General features: G+C 35.0%; 1 protein-coding gene across 1 annotated transcript in view; it reads left to right on the top strand.

Moving 5' to 3' along the window:
- The first annotated feature begins 546 nt into the window (after window positions 1–546).
- The window catches only part of LOC113079111 (collagen and calcium-binding EGF domain-containing protein 1-like), a 46,047-nt gene continuing 27,509 nt past the window's right edge, over window positions 547–19,084 (top strand). The window contains exons 1-2 of the mRNA XM_026251312.1: window positions 547–767; window positions 903–983. Coding sequence (XP_026107097.1) covers window positions 661–767; window positions 903–983 — 188 coding nt within the window. The 5' untranslated portion in view covers window positions 547–660. The remainder of the gene's footprint in view (window positions 768–902; window positions 984–19,084) is intronic.

Raw genomic sequence — 19,084 nt, 5'->3', positions numbered from 1 at the left:
ATATATATATATATATATACATATACATATACAACCTCACACATACATATTTGATCTGTGTCCTTAAGTAGTTATAAAATAAATAAATACTCATGCATGTACTGTACAATAAGTAAATATGTATGTACAATGTAAAAAAAAAAAAAAAAAAAAAAAGATTACTGGAGCATGTTTTACAAAAATATTCTATTTCAGTTTTTTCTTCAAAAATTTTCCTGTAATTCAATGTGTAAATTGCTGTTTCTTTATCATTTCTGTTTGAAAATTATTTCTACACCTTTTTTTTTTAGCACGGATATATGCATACATTTATATATTACTGTGCACTTATATAGTTTATTTTACGTAGCCTATTATAATAATAGTATTTAATATTAATATTAAATAATATTTATCTAAAATCCCACATCATAAGGATTCCTCCACAATAATGTTTTTAATGTTAGGCTACCTGTTGCAGTTATTAAATATTAAATTCATAACTTGCTTTTCTGAACCTATGGAAGTTTATCAAGTGGGAGGGGCCGCTGGGAATCTGCGCGTGGAGCTTCGCAGGAGGTAACCAATCAATACTCTCTCAATTCCTCAAAGAAACGCTGAACTCCAAGACGCCGAGTTTAAACGGAGGAGTATCTTTTTTAGCACCTCAGAGTGTCTGAAATGAGCTACACGGGCAGAGGAAATCCTCTCAGACTTGCTGTGGTGGTGATACTGTTCTCCTCGGGAACGCCGTGGACTTTCCGAGAGGAGAAGGAGGATGTGGACAGGTAAAGTGTCCGTGCAGTGCGCGTGCTGTCAGCTCGCTCTTTACACGAGCTCAGAAGACTGAAAGTTTAATTCTTACGCATGAGGCAGATTTGTTTACGTGAAAAGAAACAGCTGACGGCTCCTTTGTCTTACAGAGAAGTGTGTTCAGAGAACAAAATCGCAACGACGAAATACCCGTGCGTAAAATCCACAGGAGAGGTGACCACATGCTACAGGTAAGGGACTGTTTACTTCTCCTTCTTAGCATTGTGTAAGTTCTTGTGCGTGGTTATGTATATATGTTGTCTCTTCTAATGTATGTACGTAATGTGAACATTTTGTATTTATTGAAGCGGGCTGAATTCCCATATGGGACAAATAAAGTGTCCTGTTTGTCTATCTTATGTCTATCATGATTATTTTACATTTTTATGCGATGTTTTGCCCGAAGTTTTTCTGAAAATTATTTTGCAGGTAAGCTGCTAAGAAATATGGTTAGTTGTTTTATGATTTGAGTTTGAAATGGTACCACTGACTTTATTTTTGAAGGCAGCCCGTTTTTAATGTACCATGGTATTCTACATCACTAGCAACACACACACACACACACACAGACTAGCTGTGCTTTATGCATTTCTGATGTGGCAATGGAGGAACGAAAGAAAATGAGTGCCACATTTTTAAATTGTAAATGACTGATTTGTTGACTCAGTCATCATGATATATACGTGACATATATATGAAACTCATATTTTTATGTAGATTATCATTTTATCAGATTATCTTTTGATTAAGTGTTTCCTTGAGAGTGCTGTTTATGTTCCCATTGTGTTAAGTGCATGGGCATGTAAAATAATCCTGTGTCCATTATGATGCTGGAACTTTAAGCTGGCTCCCGATGCAAAGCAGACCTAGACTCCTCAGCTTTACCGTGGTAACTTGACATGTCCTCAATACCATCTGACTTTCCTATGTTTAACACAAAACGAGAAGTTTTTATGAATGTACTTGCCATCCAAGTTAACAAGGATACGGGTTGAGTCACTGGACTCCTTTTTTGTTTCAACATTTCTCTTTTTGTCCATGGAAGACCGTTTTCATTTTAGGAATGAATTTTATTTTTATTTTTATGTAGGACAGAATTAAGATTAATTCTATTAGATTAAGGAATTTTTCTCTGTTTTGCATTATTTCTTAGTTGTCACCCTTTCGTGCATTTCATTCCACCCTCATGCTGGAAGTAGCAAGTTAAAGCACAAGCTACTACAGGATTTTTATTTCAGCAGGCGTTGATGTGCGATGCTTTGAAAGACTTGCCAAAATTGCCGTTAAGCCTGTCCTTGTAAATTCTTGGCGTGTGTGGTGCACCAACACTGGTGACCTGTGGAGTCCCTGAGTCTCTCAAGCGTGCATGGAGAGTATTTGCACACTGGGTCTCATGTGAGCAGGCTTGCCATTATTTGCTCATTTGCAGGTCACTAAAATGACGCAGATTTGATATGAGCTCATTGTAAATTAACAGGCGCAGTTAAGCCACCACACCTCTTTTCGTTTGTGGCTTGGCAGCTCTCAAACTCATGATGTGATGAGGAAATATTTGTCTGTGATTTGTTTAGTTGATGCTTCTGATCTGATCTGATGATCTGTGCATCTGTTCTTGTGCTAGAAACCTGCCTGTAAGCCAGGGTTTGTCTCTTGAATAATATATCATAATGTCAAACAGAGGAGAACTTTCATGCATCACAATGTGACATTTTCTTGCAAAACTGGCCAAGGATGTAGCGCTAAATTCTTCTGCCTTTGATCGAGTGTTCATTTTATAGCTCTTATTGGCTTAAAATATTGGCAGAAAATATCTATGAATGTGGCTAATGGATAACTTTTGTATCCGAAAAAGGGCAGTCAGTTGTTGCAAATCAAATTAATTGCAATCCTTTATGAAAACAACCCACAATTTTTCTATTTTTTATTTTATTTTAATATTTTATTTATCTTATTTTATAAGTTAATATAATTTAATAAAATAACTTTAAAAAAGGAAAGAAGTGTATTCTGAAAGTCTGCTTTGCAGTTGTTGATACTATGCCATAGAATTTATTTATAGGTCTTTATTTTAAATGAACTTCCCATTAGTACTGTGGTTTGGATTAATAGATGTATTGTTTCCCAGAACATACTGAAGGTGTTTCTGGAGAAATTGGTTCTTGGTTGTCCTTCCAAATATTTCTGGTGGTTTCAGGCCTGTTTCTACACTCTTGAAGCATTCCAGGCCAAAAGGCAAAGGGAATCAAACATACAAAGGCCATATCATATAAACCTCACATTTGTTTTCCTCTCACTAACTCCTCTAGGACTGAAAACCAGCCATGAACTTAAACATGAAGTTCATCTGACCACAAGCACTTGTTCTTCGCCAGAAGAAAGCTTTTTGATTATTGGCTGAAGCTTTACAAAAACTGGGAAGTCTCTAGAGTCCAGTCGTATGTCTTTCTTGTCCCTCTAGTTCATCTTTAATGTCCACTGGTATCAAGGGAGTTTATTTCCAGAAGTGTCTATTAAAAGAAACGAGATCAAATTGGGTTTTTCAACCCAGACATGTCTTAAAGCTCCTTTGAGCAAATGCAGATGTGTCTGGCATAAGCACGGTAAACTGAAACCTGTAGCATGGCTTCACAAGGGTGCTGGTTACCTACCACTGAACAGCTCCAGGATTGATTGTTGAAGTACTATGAGATGTGGGACTTAAAGCTGGAGGACAAAGGTTTTCCAAAATACTTCTATCATCTCTTCTAACCGAAAATTCATTGTATGGACAAACAGTAGCCCGATAACATACTCTGTGGAATAACCAGAAGTTGAAATTCATAGTTATGATAAAACATTGTTCTTCAGTGTGATGTCTAGAATTTTTTTTTTTTTTTTTTTTTGCTTCAAATGTCTCACCATGAGGCAAGGATTTCCTTTTTTTTCCTTTAGTCGGAGGACTGTACTCTGGAGAAAATAATTGAAGCTGACTCTGAAGATATTCTGAAGAAAACTCTGACTTTGCAAGATGTTCAGATAAATTATCAGATAAGAAAATCATAATTACCTTTTTTGATTTTCTTTAAATCCATTGTGGGGAAAACATTTGAATTGTCAGATGTAAATCCTGAGGGAAAAAGCCAGAATTGAAAGATTATAGCTTGCATTGCGAGACGTAAACTCACAATAGCAATTTAAAAAAGTTAGAATTGTGCAAGGCTATTTGCAGTTGTGTTTGGATTTTTAAAAATCCATAACTTTTAAGTGATTTAGACTTTGCCAGTGTTCATATTTAATCAGAAACAGTTTACCTAAACCATTTTTATGAGCTTGAACCCTGTCTTCTAGATTAACACTTACGAAATGTGGAACAAATTTTATTTAAAGGCAACACATGCGCAGCCTGAAGATGTAATATGTCTGCTACTTAATTGCAAAAATATTTAAGCATGATTTATTTCCAATGATATTTCATGAAGGGTTTGTCCGATCTTTTCATATTCAATAGACACAAGCTGGAAGTAATTGATGCAAATCACTCTCAGAGCATCTGCCCTTCAGGATTCCAGTACATTTAATTGTATGACTTAAGCAGAAATATTATGCATTTTTATAGTGATTAATGCCCTCCTTGGTTAAGCTGACCAGATGGTTTGAATCAGTGAAAGTCTTCATCAATCAGCTCAAAGTGCTCATCAGGCCAAATGCTGTCAAACAAACGTTTTGACCACCAGCTCGTGAAATTCCAGGGAATCGGTTCTTGGCATTGTTGACCCATGAAACGAAAAGGATGATTTTACTGTAACAGGAAATCTTGGTAACACTTTAGTATGGGGTCCAATTCACACTGATAACTAGCTGCTTATTAGCATGTCTATAATTAACATATTGGCTGTTTATTAGTGCTTATAAAGTACATATAATGCATGACATCCATAATCCTACCCAGTTTCCTAAACTTAAGAACTACCTTATAAACTATAAGTAAGCATCAAATAAGGAGTTAATTGAGGCAAAAGTTATAGTTAATAGTTAGTTAATAGTGTGAACTGGACCCTAAAATAAAGTGTGACCGAAATCTTTTGCATTGTTCTCTGTTGTGTCTTTACGATGACTGTGGGAATCAATGGCAGTAGATCAAACAGTGGTCAGTGTCTTTTGTTTGTTGTATTGTTTTTTTGAATATCGTACAAATTCCTTCTTGTTTCCTCATACAAAGCTCTGGTTATAGTCTCAGTAATATGGGGTGTTTTATAGCCACAATTATTTCAAGCATGGGCTGTGATTCCATCTGAATGTGTATGTTTTTAAAGCACAAGTGAGTCATGAGTTCTGTAGATGCTTAAATCAAATGGACCACTGACCACCAAGTCAACACCACTAAATCTGATTTATAAGCTTTTTAACCGGCCGCTATTTATGACAGAGATGACCCTCATTGTCCTCTCCAAAAACCAAAAAAGTTAATGAATGTCCACTGAAGAACATTTTTAGCCAGCTCAGAACGTGCTAGATCGAGTGACTGATTCCAGTTGGGACACAGCCAAAGTTTATTTGGGATCAGTTGAGCCAAGCTAGTCAAAGCATGGAGAAAACTGAATGTGTTACCCAACAGCCTCTGGAATTTACACAAGTCCCTGATGGATTCTGTGATAATTCTGATGAAAGTAGTGGCAGTGGGAAAAGGCATTTGTTTTTTAGCACTTTCCTTTTATATTTTTCTCTCTTTGTTTTCCACATCTTGTCATGGATTCTGTTTCTTTCAAACGCAGGTCTGGTTGGTGATGCTGTGTTTCTGTGTGTACACAGCTGTAAGCTATAAATTCAGATGTGTTTGTGAACTTTCTTCAAAATATCAGTCTTGAAGAAATCATCCAAGGTGGAAATTGTAATGGCCTATTAACAACTAAGCAAATTACGTCAACTTCAGACATATTTGCTCATGTGATTTTATGACTAGAATGAAATGTTATGATATGATCTGTAAAGTAGATCAAAAAAATCATATAAATTGCTATGAATGGCTCCAAAATTAGCTTGGAGGGAAACTGAATGGCTTAATAAACAGCTACTCGATAATAATATACATACCGTGATGCCCATCCCTCTCTCTTATGTTCACTTAATTTCCAGACAGCAGGTTTACGTAATTTTGCTATTAATTGCCAAATTCTTGCTGTAATTAAGCAATGGTGGTCTGTTTTGTCTCACTAGTCAAAATTATAAAGATTCATGGTTAGGCCAGTAATAGTTTGCTCACACAATTAGAAGGTCAAAGGGCAACAACCTGAATAATTGGGGCCTGATGTAGTGAATTCAGTAAACCCTGTTGCTGTCTGACCAGTTCCCATTACCTAATTTCTTAGTTTATAAAAACCTAATGTTAGGTTAACAATAATATTGTGCATTATTATTATTATTATTATTATTATTATTATTATTATTATTATTATTATTATTATTATTATTATTATTATTATTATTATTATTGTTATTATTATTATTGTTATTATTATTATTATTATTATTGTTACAATAAAAAATAATGGATAATAATATTTTTAATATTTTAATATTTTTAAAAAGTAATTTTATTCCTTTGGCGAATCATTGAATTTTCTGTAGCCATTAGTCTGCTTAATATTTTTGTAGTATCTGTGAAAAAAAAATTTCTTTGATAATAAGACAACAGAATTTATTTGACATAAAAAAAATCTTTTGTAACATTATAAATGTAATTACTGATTTTGATCAAATTAATGCATCCTTAATAAATACTCAAACTTGAATGCTAGAATTAATGTATAACTTTTTTTTGTACACTGTGTATTTGCATAATATAAAGCGTACAGTCCCTTTAGTTGTCAAAAAATTAAGTTTTTGTTTACAGTAAGTGAGTTGCCCCATATTGAAATCCCATGATCAGTCAGCTATTATTCCCTTTATATTAGTAACACAATTGTTATATGCTTTTGATTGTGGAGTAAATTGATATTATGAGTGATTATACACTTATACAAATGGTGTATTTTACCTATCCCAAATATATCTCAATCTCTGATATCCACAGCACTTAAGTCACAGTTCACTTATGTACTTAGTGAAGAGAACAAGTGCAACTGAAGTCATGTAATACATAACTAATTGTCTAGTCATGGAGCACCTACTTATGACACTGTTCACAAGCACTTTTCTTGTTCTGGGATGAGTTGCATGTATAACTGGTGAATCTCAACCCCCAGAGACATTGCCAGTTGGCAGAGCCTTCCCTGCTTAGGTTCTGCCAGTCATTGAGAATAAATAAGTCAATGCCTCAGCTCATTGAGAAACCTCTCGGCTAAAGTGAATGTAAAATGTATCTCTCTCCATCTAGACATCAGACAGACTTGGGAATCTTGTCATTTAAGGACCATTTTTTCCAGTCGTTGACTGAAAATGAAGACTTATTTTTGGCACCATCTGAGAGAACAGTTGAGCAAGAGGGAGTCTGTAGTGCTGTTTGGGATATCTTGGCAGGCGTTCGGGGGAGAGGACGTGTTGTTTTTGTTGTGTTGCATTCCTCAGTGATGTATGAATTGCCTTGGATCTCTGGTCTTGCTCTCGTTCTCATTTGCTGATGGTGCATCACTATTTCCTGCTATCCTTCCCAAAGTTATCACACCTCTGTTTTTATCGTCATTTAAAGAAGGGACGGTGGGGTCTTTGACGTATCTGGTTCTTACACTTTTGCATTTTGTTTGTATTTTTAGCAAAGTGTGGCAGTCTGCTGGAATTTTGTAACTCGTTTGCTGTGTTATTGTTGCATTTGTCACAGGTGGCGTAGAGAGATGTTTTCTACCACACACAGCTGTGTGCTCTACCCTTTTGCTTTTGTGTGGTTCACTGTCTGTTCCAGTGAAATCACAAATCAAAATGCAAACAAATGTGTTCCCATTGCTGATATACATCTACTGTGGTACAGCTGCAATTTTGGCTTATTAAAATCTAAAATTATTTTAAGGCAGGTTGGAACTCTAAATGTCTTGCATTATGTCTTGTAAGTCAATGGCTACCAGCCACTGTTAGGTTAAGAACATTCTTCAAAAAATCTTCTTTTGTTTCCCAAACAAGAAAGAAACTCATACATGTGGTTTGGGTGAACTATCCTTTAAATATTCATGAGCTAATTCTTTATCAGGGCTAGCACTGTCTGTACCCTACCACATAACACACAAGAGAAACAATGTAGCATCAGTCTTAAATGCAGAAATCTTTAATGAAATTTTAATGTAAGCCATGATGATTTCCATCTTGACAGGGTTTTTGATCCACCAGTAAGCTATTGCATTGGGTCTAGATTAGGGCTGAAACGATTCCTCGAGTAACTCGATTACTAAAAATTATTGAGGCAAATTCCTCTGCCTCAAAGCCTCTTTTAATTTATTTTAAATCTAACGTCAGGTTCGTTCGCAATTTATTTTTTTAATGTGACAACGCGTTTACGTCACCCACAAAACGGAAGGAGACACAAGCGCTGAGTCCGAAGTCTCATACTGCAAGGAGTCAGCAGTGTTTTGATTTGAGGGCGCAGGCAAACGTAAAGAGAACGTCGTGGCGTGTGTCCATTGTAAGATAGAGACTTGGCATACCACAACTAGGGCCCTATGATTTCCATGATGCAGGAAACGCGGATGGAATCACGGAATCCAGTCATAAAAACTGAATTTACAGTGTAGCGCGGAATGGCATGGAATTTGCAAAATTTTGAATTAATCAAAAATAGATCATTGCGCTTACATCAAATCATTACATGGAATAATATCTGTAAATATTAAGCCAGTACAATCTGTTTAAATAAGAATCCTGCATGTTCTGCGTGTCTCTGTTAATGAATGGAGCAGAAGCGCGTCTTCCTTTATCACACACACTGAAGCGTGTGAGGAAAAAAAGGAAACTTAGTTCTTCACTTTAAGAGACCCAGGAGTCTTATTTTATCTTGCATAATTAATATTGCACTTTAATTAAGCAAAAACGCATTTTATCCGATTAATCGATGGAATATTTGGTAGAATACTCGATTACTAAAATATTCGATAGCTACAGTCCTAGTGTAGATTGATATCTGCCTGCGATGAATGTGGCTTTCTTATTGTTCTCATGTCAGTCATTTTGAGAACAATTTAGAGCAGATGCAGTTAACTAAAAAACTTTGTCACCATAGCAACTTGACGTTTATGTTAGAGGTCTTCAGCTGTATGTAAATGATGGCCAATCAAAAGAGAAGGAAACTGTTAATAAACTTTTTGTTCTATGATAAAAACATTGCATAAGCTGCGGATTGTGAAACCATATGTTGCAGCTTGCTTTCTGCATGAACTTATTTTCCTTGCACTTTCAAGGCTGTAAAGATTCTAAGTGCCTTTTGACAGAGCTGTAAATAAGTGACATTTTCCTTGTCATTTATTTTGGATGGTCTTCAATAATTTCTCCATTGTTTTGAGAAACAGAAAAATTATATATTCTTTTCTCTCCCCAAAGCCATTTTTATTGAGTTAACCATGTTAACAAAGCACGTTGTTAAAGTTATGAAGGATAGGAAGATATAATTTGCTTTTATCTAGAAATATCTACTGGATTTATTGACACATTGTAAATTAAAAACTACATTTCTGCATAACACATTCTTTGCCATGTTAATCAGCTCATTTCAGATGATGTCAAGCAGTGATTATTTGAGACACTGAGGCATTGACTGATGTTCTCTAAATTTAATTACTTGTGTTTTCCAACTAGAAAGAGCCTGAGGCAAAGCCAGTGTGAACAGTTTTGCGATTAGAGAGTTTGGATGAATATAACATTTGAAGGGTGGCTCTAAACAAACCCAAATTAATGGGTTTAATATTCAATGTATAGAGCGGTCTTAAATCTCAACCAGCGGATAGTGCTGGCTTTCTTCCTAGGCTCATGATATGTAACGGAGTACACTGGTATAGGAGTATCACAGCAGGATATCTTGTGATATGCCAGAGCATTGGCAAATAAGCGCTATAAATGTCATGTATATCTGTTAAGTCTCATATATCACCATGAGCAAGCTTGGTGAGAATTCTTCTCGTTCTCAGAGGCAGCCATAAACCAAAGCTATAGGCAGTCTTTATTTTATTTGCAGTATTATACCGTTGCGTGACTTTTTGTAATAAACCAGTTCTGAGTTCAATATGAAATTATTTGATTCAGTTCATTTCACTTCTTTGTGTTTGTGGATTCCTCAGTGTGTACTAAAGGGAAAAAATGACGTTTTTATAGGCCTAGGTACTGTGTTTTATGCCACGTTTGGAAGTTTGTGGTATTTATAGATGTATTCATGCAACAATCTAAGCAAGATGTGCAGTTTCCTGTTCATTTTCCTGATGTCCTTCTGGTCTCACCAGGTCAAGTGAACTTGCATTTTACTTTTACATAATGCATTAAATATTTAGTTCTGTTGTTTATTAGTACAAAGGACTCAGTACAATTTTTGGATGGCTTTGAATTGCTTTTTTGTCTTGAAAGCTCTGTGTGGGTTGTCCTTTCCTGATTGTCTCTGTGTATTAGTGCCAAGCTTTAAGAATCGTTCCTCTTTGTGGCATTATGTGCCAGGGCAATGCACTATGCCACTGAAGTGAATTACAGTAAAATGTCATTCTGTTAGACTGTAATTCATTTGTGAAGTGCTCTCTGCAAGGTTCATAAATCATTCTATGAAACCACAAGCCTTTTGTGTCCCTTAGTGGTGTGTAAATATGACACATATTCTATAGAATTTTAAGTGAATTATAGGCCTTTTGTAAATGCAAATATAATTCTACGAATATAATTTATATTCATATAAATAAAATTTAAACAAATAAATAAATATTTGTTTATTTGATGAAAGTAACTGGAAGGACAAGTAAGATTATCACTTTAACTGATTTTATATTTTACATTTATCAGAATTGATTGATTTACATGGTCAACCTTGTTACGGCAGTTTTAGAAATATCTAAAACTGTCAATCATGTTACTTTTCTTAAGGTAGATCAACCCAGTTTACAGTACTGAAATCCTGGCACACATTCAAATGATGAACTATTTTATTTGGACACAAATGCAGAACAAGCAAAATGATGAGTAATAATTAAAATTAGTCAAACCATTATCTATTTTAATGCTGAACATGGTCCAGAGTTGGATTTTACTTTCAGTTTTTCATTTACTAGTTGCATTTCTTTTGGTGATGAGAATTATCCTAAAAATTGAAAGATTGTCAACAAATATAATCTTTCTCTTTTCTTTTCTTTTCTGATTTGATATTGTTCATTACATTGAATGTAGCCTAGTTGCCATAGTTAAATTTGTTTGCGACGGTTGTTTTATCAAATTGATAGTAATGAACTTTGTGATCCTTGTTAAGTTCTCCCGTTCCCCTTGGTTTCTTCTTCAGCGATCAGGTTTCAGTACTACAAAAACTACCAACATAGAATAACTCAAAATAAACAGACCTTTATCCAAATTTAGGCTTGGATAATTATCTCTCTTTGCATCTTTGTTTTGGGGCTATGATTATTTTTATTTTTTCAAGAATTTAGAATCTACCTACCTAGAATTTATATTAATAATGTTTCATGTTTGCTTTGATAAAGGCAGACATCACATGTGATGAGCTGTGTATAATTAAAGATGAAGTAATCTGACACAAAATCTGTGCAAATGGGTGTTAGCATTATTTTATTTTGTGCCAGACTTACAGTATTACTAGCTGTCCAGACCTGTTAGATGGGCACTGAGACGTCTTGTAATTCATGTGTTTTAGCAATCAGGTCAAATAGAATGTGACTGAGCATGTTGGTAGCTAAACAATAATGTTGACATACTTGCCAAAAAATGTAAGAGTTTGATCCACGTCTCTCTTTGCTGTGGATTAGCCTCAAGGTTTTGGCTTGGCGGAGGTCCACTCATCCTGTCTGCATGTTTGCAGCAAAGTTCCAAGCTTCTGTCAATCATGGGTGAAGTCTTAGGTGATTTGTTTATTGCTCATTATTTGCTGTTATGAATGGCATATGTTTCTATAAACTAGTTTCATTTGCACAATGCTATGATAAGTTTGTTTGTTCATGTTCAGCTCACTTGTAAAAGTGTGACAGAATTGTCCTGTTTTACCAAACATTTGTGCACCGCTTGGAAAAGCTATACTTCTAACTTAGTAAAAATAGTGATTAATTACTTGGCATCATCTTCATTGTGTATGTTGCACAGTGCTTTGTGTGTTAATTAACCATTTACCTGAAAATCACTTTGTTTGTGAGTTGTAAACAGATCTTTAGCATATAATTGATGATTGTTTCTTTTATTTTTCAACGTTTATTAGCGAGTGTACAGGAAATGAGAGGAAGAAGGAAAGAATGGGACCATGCAGGCAATGTGATCGGAATAGTAATCAGGGCATTGTGTATAAAATCTGGTGAATATTTCATATTAAAAACTAACTCAAGATCTTACTGTAGGTTCATAGAATATTGAATGAATTAATGGAATTATTACATTAACATTATTGTATTTAATCAGTGGCATAAATGTGATGGCATTGAATGCAATTAGTTGAAACATTTACTTCAGATATAACTATTATACTATTTAAATAGTAAACTGTAACTGTACAAATAGTTGTAAAGGGTTTATAATGATTTAAAATAAGTATTGTTTAAAGTGTTTATTTGTTGTTGTTTTTTTGTTGTTGTTTTTTTTAAAGAAATATTTTCACCAAGGCTGCACTTATTTGATCATTACTCCAGGTTTCAGTGCCACATCATCCTTCAGAAATCATTTTAATGTTAATTTTGTGCTCGAAAAAATATATATTATTATTATTATTATTATTATTATTATTATTATAAATGTTGATAACAGTTGTGCTTCTCAGTATTCTTGTGGAAATATTTTTTTTCATGATGCTTTGAATACATTTTTTCAAAAGAACGGTGTTTATTTAACATAAATATTTTGTAAACTTACATCTTTACTGTCACTTTTGAGGAGTTTACAAATACAAACTCTTGAATGGAAGTGTGCGTAGATAGTTTAATGTTTTAAATGCTATCTATAATGCTTTTATATAAAAAGAATAGCAAAAAGTCTATGCAATTGTTGCATAGAAATATCTATGAATACTAATTTAATAAGACTGTATTTGGAATTTTTGACTGGTAAATTGTTATGCATTTGATCTCCACAGCTCAATGTAAGAGCACATGTATTAACCTTTTCACCATGACTCATGTCACATTTGACCTTGCTACGACAACAGACCCCCGTGTGAGAATGAGTTTAGTCATCACTGAAAATAGCCCACTGAAAATCTAACTGCTTCAGTCCCTGCAGTACTGACGAACTCTTAGCTCTTTCCAAATGCATGAAAAATAGTGCTGTCACTCTGTCTTTGTCACACACTCAAGTAGGGGTGCGCTAAGACCAAAATCTTATTTCACGATATGATATCGTGATATATATCTTGATGTAGTTATTTTTTCTTTTAATATGCTTTTTTTAATGATATAAGGATATTTGATACCATACAATTTTCATAATCCTTGTCACCATTGTTGATATCAGACTAATGCAAGAAAATAATAATTATTAAAAAAAAAGTCTGTGATGAAATAAGAAAAATAAATTAATAACAAGCAATAGGATAAAAGCTATAAGAAATGCATTGTGTAAATGAATTAGTCTTCACTGTGTAAGTTCTATCTATCTATCTATCTATACATACGCATAATTATTAGTATTATTATTATTATTTATTTATTTAATTTCTTCTTCTTCTTCTTCTTCTTTAGTCAAGAGCAGTGGGAGAGTTTCTCTCACTGTTGTTTATATGAATGGCAGAAAGGACGAATATTGGACAGCTTCCCCTTTAAGACAGAAGTCCGGAGCCAATCTACTGTTACATATGCGCTTTCTCTCGCAACTGTTTACATTCCTTTAAGACCTAAATGACTGTGTTTATGAGGATACTTGCATTTGAACGCATATAAGTGTTTATTCAATCATTCAAAGCCAATAAAGCGTCAAAAATGCTCACAGGCTCTATTAGCAGCTGATGCACGGCTTAAACACAGACAGCGTGCACATATAGCTCAGTTGTTTGTTTCAACGGCCTAAAATCAGTTGTTTTAAACTGCAGTGCTTGCAAACATTACGTTTTGTGACCACGCACACAGCAATGTGACGCGAGCGCGCGTGCATCCTCGTGTAATGCATGTACGACTGCCGTCATTCAAATTATGAAAAAGTATTGCCGTAAACAATGTATTTTGTGGCACCACAAAATAAACGATAAGAGCATAACATGAAACAAAAGACTTTTCATTCCATCCATCCAATATATATTGTGATATCGCCCAGCCTTACACTCAAGCATAATTTTGACAATATTCATTTGCGCCTGCCATGGTTTCAGGGGGGTTATGTGTTGTTTAATAGGTGCCAGTAGTTTGAATGCAGACTACTGAGGATTTGGCTTCCTAAAGAGAAACAGATGTTAGCATTGGCCTGAATTAAAGCAGGATGGTCGAGACACAGGTTGATGATGTATAGGGCTTTGTACTGTGTCAACATGGGGTGTGTGTGTGTGTGTGTGTGTGTGTGTGTACACCCATGCCTTTAACCTGTTAAGTGTGTTCAAATGGAATTACTACTATGGGCCTAAATTAATGATTATTTAAAGGGGGAATACAAGAGCGGCACTACATTTTGCATCAACATGACCCCTGTGTGTACAAATTTGGTTTCCATACTTGAATTAGAAGCATTAAAATGTAAAACTTGAGCTGTAAAAATTCTGTGTATTATTATTATTATTATTATTATTATGCTGTACAGTATGGATGGTATTATTAATTTTCCACCATATTGTTGTGGAACTGACCTTTCTTTATAAATTCTAAACATTCTAAGCGAAAATTTGCAAATAAGTGTTTTTTGTATCATTAATTTTGAGTTGGTGTAGAAACAAATTTTACTCAGAAATTGCTAAAGATTTCACAAATAATTGCAAAGAAATTGCTAATAACACTAAGTTAAGTGTTAAATTTTGAAGTACTGTAGACAGACTGAAATAGTATTTTCTATTCTGATTTGTATTCTTCCAAAAAAAAAATGTTTTTATAGTAGCTGTAGTTTTATTTATTTTGTACCTTTTAAAACTAAATTTTCCTTTAAAAATTAATGAATTTGGTTCATTTTGGTCCTGGGAGAATATACATCATGCAGGATCTGTTTGATTTTAAGCCTTTTCCCAGCAAAACTATAAATTCCAAGCATGGCTAAATTGTGTTTATTTTAATTCTTCGTTTTTATGGAAAGACATATAAATGTGTTAAACTGCATGACTGATGTGTAGTGGATAATGAAGTGAACCATGGATTGTCAAGAAACGGTTTATGTGGCTTAAGGTTTGCATAGGAAATTGTACTTAGTTCAGCAAAACCGCAGTCTCTGTTTTTTCCTCCTTTAGTCTGTTTTGGGATTTTTTTAATGTATATTTTACTGGCAGAACATTACATTTCTGTTTTGCTGTCTTGCTTTAGATACCAATTAGTGGTCATTTAACTATTAATTTACTATCCCATTAGGAGAAGAGATGATAATTTATCATTCTGCTAGGATTTTAATTAGTAAAAGGAAATGTTCTGGACTGTTTAAGTGCTACAGTGCCAGTGATTTTTCAGTCAGCTGGATACTCAAGCATTTGGATGCCAGACCTCTTTTTTTATTGCATTTTGACATTGTACCATTATTATAGTATTTTGTGCTTCTGAATTTTAACATATATTTGTCAGTCAAATGGGTGGTCATACTTAATGTTAAAGTCATTTAGTCACACTGCTTTCAGTTCAAGACATGCAAATTGTACCCGCTCTGTTTTCTTGCTAAATCACAGGGAAAAACTTGGTCATTTGATACCCCCTAAGCCTTTCACTCTCCAACAAATTGGATGTGAAAGAAAAAAAAAACCTTTGTCTGAGAATACTTTAACCGCAGCTATCGTTAAAATCGCCTTGTTGACTTATATAATATGTTTTCCACTTAACTGAATCATTTGTTTCCAAGCAACACCTCTTTGTCCTGATTTGGTGTTTTTGTAAACCTCTTTCCAGAGGTCAGTACCTCAAGGATCGATTTTTCAGAAACGAGGGATGTGTTAAGTCATTCATCCCATCATTCATTCATTCATGTCCTTCGGCGGTAAACGTGTCACTGTTTATGAAGCGGCCCAAGTGGTCAGTCCATGCACTTGACATTTTCCTGGAAAAACGTCCCGTTACTGTGCAAATAGTCGGTCTGTTGAGGGTTCCAGTAGTCGAAGCCCTTTCTTTATAGTTGATCTGGCCCAAGGCCAGGGGTGTAGTATGGTTCGAGTTAAGAGAGTATAATGTAAAGAAAGTACATCTATAAACGTGGATTCTGTATAACAACTTATGGACGGGCATGTTCTCTGTAATTTCCGGGGTTGTCAGGGTGAGAGACATTACACCGGTTAAATTCAGTGCCAGTCCTCCTTAACATGCTTCTAAAGATACCTTGACTTCCTCCGCCTGTTGTATATTGAAGCCAGACGTTGCAGATTTCAGACTGACTTCTTGGTTGTTCAGGGCTTTGTGTTTGTGTATCTGAGACAATGCACATCTTTTCCTTGTTTGGTTTAATTAACCTTATCGCTTCCAGGCTCAAAAGGAATATTGTGAGATATTTAGATAGTGCAGATAGAGAAACTCTTTACTGAGTGCGTGTATATATATGTGTGTGTGTGTGTGTGTGAGAGAGAGAGAGAGAGAGATGGAGATGAGGACAGAGATTGTTCCACGTGATTACTGGCCAAAAGGAGACAGAACTGCATCTAACCACAACCACATGTGCTTTGGGGGGTCTTTTCTAGAACCCTCCATCTGTTGTTAGGACAACAAAGAAGTCTGCAATTTCTAATGTCAATGAGCATGTGCAACAACAAAAGACGTGACTTTCACATGTGTGACTCAGGTTGGGAATTTAAAATATGATGGACCACACACAATATTGAAATAGGGCTAAATATTGGGAAGAAGGTCGCCTCATGCCATTTGGGTCCAAAATTGTTATCGGAGCAGTCTTATTTTTGCTGTTCAGTGATGTTTTGTGAGTATCGTGTTATTTGGGGTGAATGTTGGCCAATGTGTCAGACCATCTGCACATTTACACTGTGAAAAGTGTTGTGATTTGACAGCATGGCAACTGATTTAATATTTTCACTTCAGTTGGGAATGCAGAACTGTGTGAAAAGTGAACAATATTGAATTCAGGCAGATTTGATGTATGCTACACAAACATTCATAGGGCCTTATGAAATCAGTTTTATTTTTTTCCAAATTTTCCATTTTTTCAGTTTAAATTTTTCTGAATTTTTTTTTTTTTGACTCCCTTTTAATAGTTAAATTAAATTGAACTTATCAAAATGTATGTCTAATTAATTAAAAGTAGTAATAGGGACAATGTCTTTAAATCATACCAGACTTTTATTTTGACAGGTTACTGTGAATACCTTACGGTTCTGTGCATGTGATAATATGATGCTTGTTTTACTCAAATCAAATGGTCAAATGCTCATGAAGTGACTCTCAGAGCAGTTCTGGAGATGTTGTTCATGTTTTTTACGTCCTTATTTAGTGAGATGACAGACGCTGAAATCACCGCGAGCATCACACGTGCACAATTTTGTAACGTAAATCTGTGGTGAAAAGGGGAACTGCAGCGCCCTCTAAGAGCCAATGGGGCACATTTGAGACTGCCCTGCTTTTTTTCACGTTACCTTACATGAATCTCACTCCACCAAGACAATATCAATCCACTTCAGCAATGTGTCTGCAACAGATCAGTGGATCAAATTAACAAAGTAGACTATGTTAAATCCTTTAGTTTAAATGTGCTCACATGAATAGCCTTTACATGGTTCTGTTGTGTTTTTGTTGTTTATTCTGAGAATAGACATATGATCGTCTTTTTTCACCCGAATTGCTCCACAATTTTTAACATTCAAATCAACATTTGGAGGTGATAAATACTAAGGCAATTATTATACAGCATTGTATACATGCAACATTACTTCGAGCCTGTCAATCAACATTAGCTAACCACAGGATAACGCAAGGACATCTCTGACAAAATATTGTCCCCATGTGTTGTTCAGAGATTAGAATATAAAACTTACAAAATGTTTTTCATATATCAACGCTAAACGACCCAGAATCTGACCCACCAACATTTACTGTCAGGAGCTGACACTGCTAAGTCCGTAATGTTAAGTATGTTAAGTGTAGAGATGTTCCGATACCCTTTTTCTCTTCCCGATACCGATTCCGATACCTGGGCTCAGGGTATCGGCCGATACCGAGTACTGATCCGATACCTGGGTGTATATCTGTATATACAGCTGTATATACTACTAGCCCTGTGTAAATTGCTAGAATTGTTTTATGGTGTGCTTCAGACAGATCCCTCAATAAAACATGAACAAATACATGGTGAACTACTGTATTTATTACAGTATTTTTATTATCTAACATGAATTTGACAGTATTATTTATTTTCTTATGCAAAAAAGAACTTCAAATGCAGCCAAAAATCTAACACCGCAAACTAAAAAAGGTATTTAAGTTTTACAATATAACTGTATAAAAAAACTGCAACAAATAAGTCTAGGAATATAAAAAAAGATCTATTAATCAGATAATCTCTAACAAGTAAAAAACAAGTAAAAAACAAGCAACCATCTAGGCATAATTATTATTATTATAGAGATGTATTATTATTACTGTAGGCTACAACAGTAGCTTTATATATTGTCAATTTACTCATGTAAACCAAACATTTATTTTAATGGGCTGCCATGAAGATCTTTGAGTGTCTGTGTTTATGATATGACAGTATTCTCAAATGAAACGGTAAATTCTCATGAAGTGACGGTTTATGCGTTCGTGTCCTCATGACACACAGCAGAGACTACAAAACAGCGAGCTCTCGCGCATCTGTGCCAGTCACCCACAGAGATGTAGATTTTGCGGGAGTAATATTTAAATAGTATTTTGCAGTTTAATATTCACAGACACTAGTATATATTCGGCTACTGTCTGGAGCCCTGCGTTTTGACTTACACGGAAGCGACTGAACGCAGTTGCCGGTACTGAATATACTCGAGAGTCTGTAACTACCGGTACTACAGAGACATACTGCTAACCACTGATCTATAATATAGTAGCGGCTTCACTGTCTTTTGGCAGTT

This window comes from Carassius auratus, unplaced genomic scaffold (genome assembly GCF_003368295.1).
Source record: "Carassius auratus strain Wakin unplaced genomic scaffold, ASM336829v1 scaf_tig00027190, whole genome shotgun sequence".
NCBI lineage: Eukaryota > Metazoa > Chordata > Actinopteri > Cypriniformes > Cyprinidae > Carassius > Carassius auratus.
Note: the sequence above shows the minus strand (reverse complement) of the source record. Positions and strands in the feature narration are given on the sequence as shown.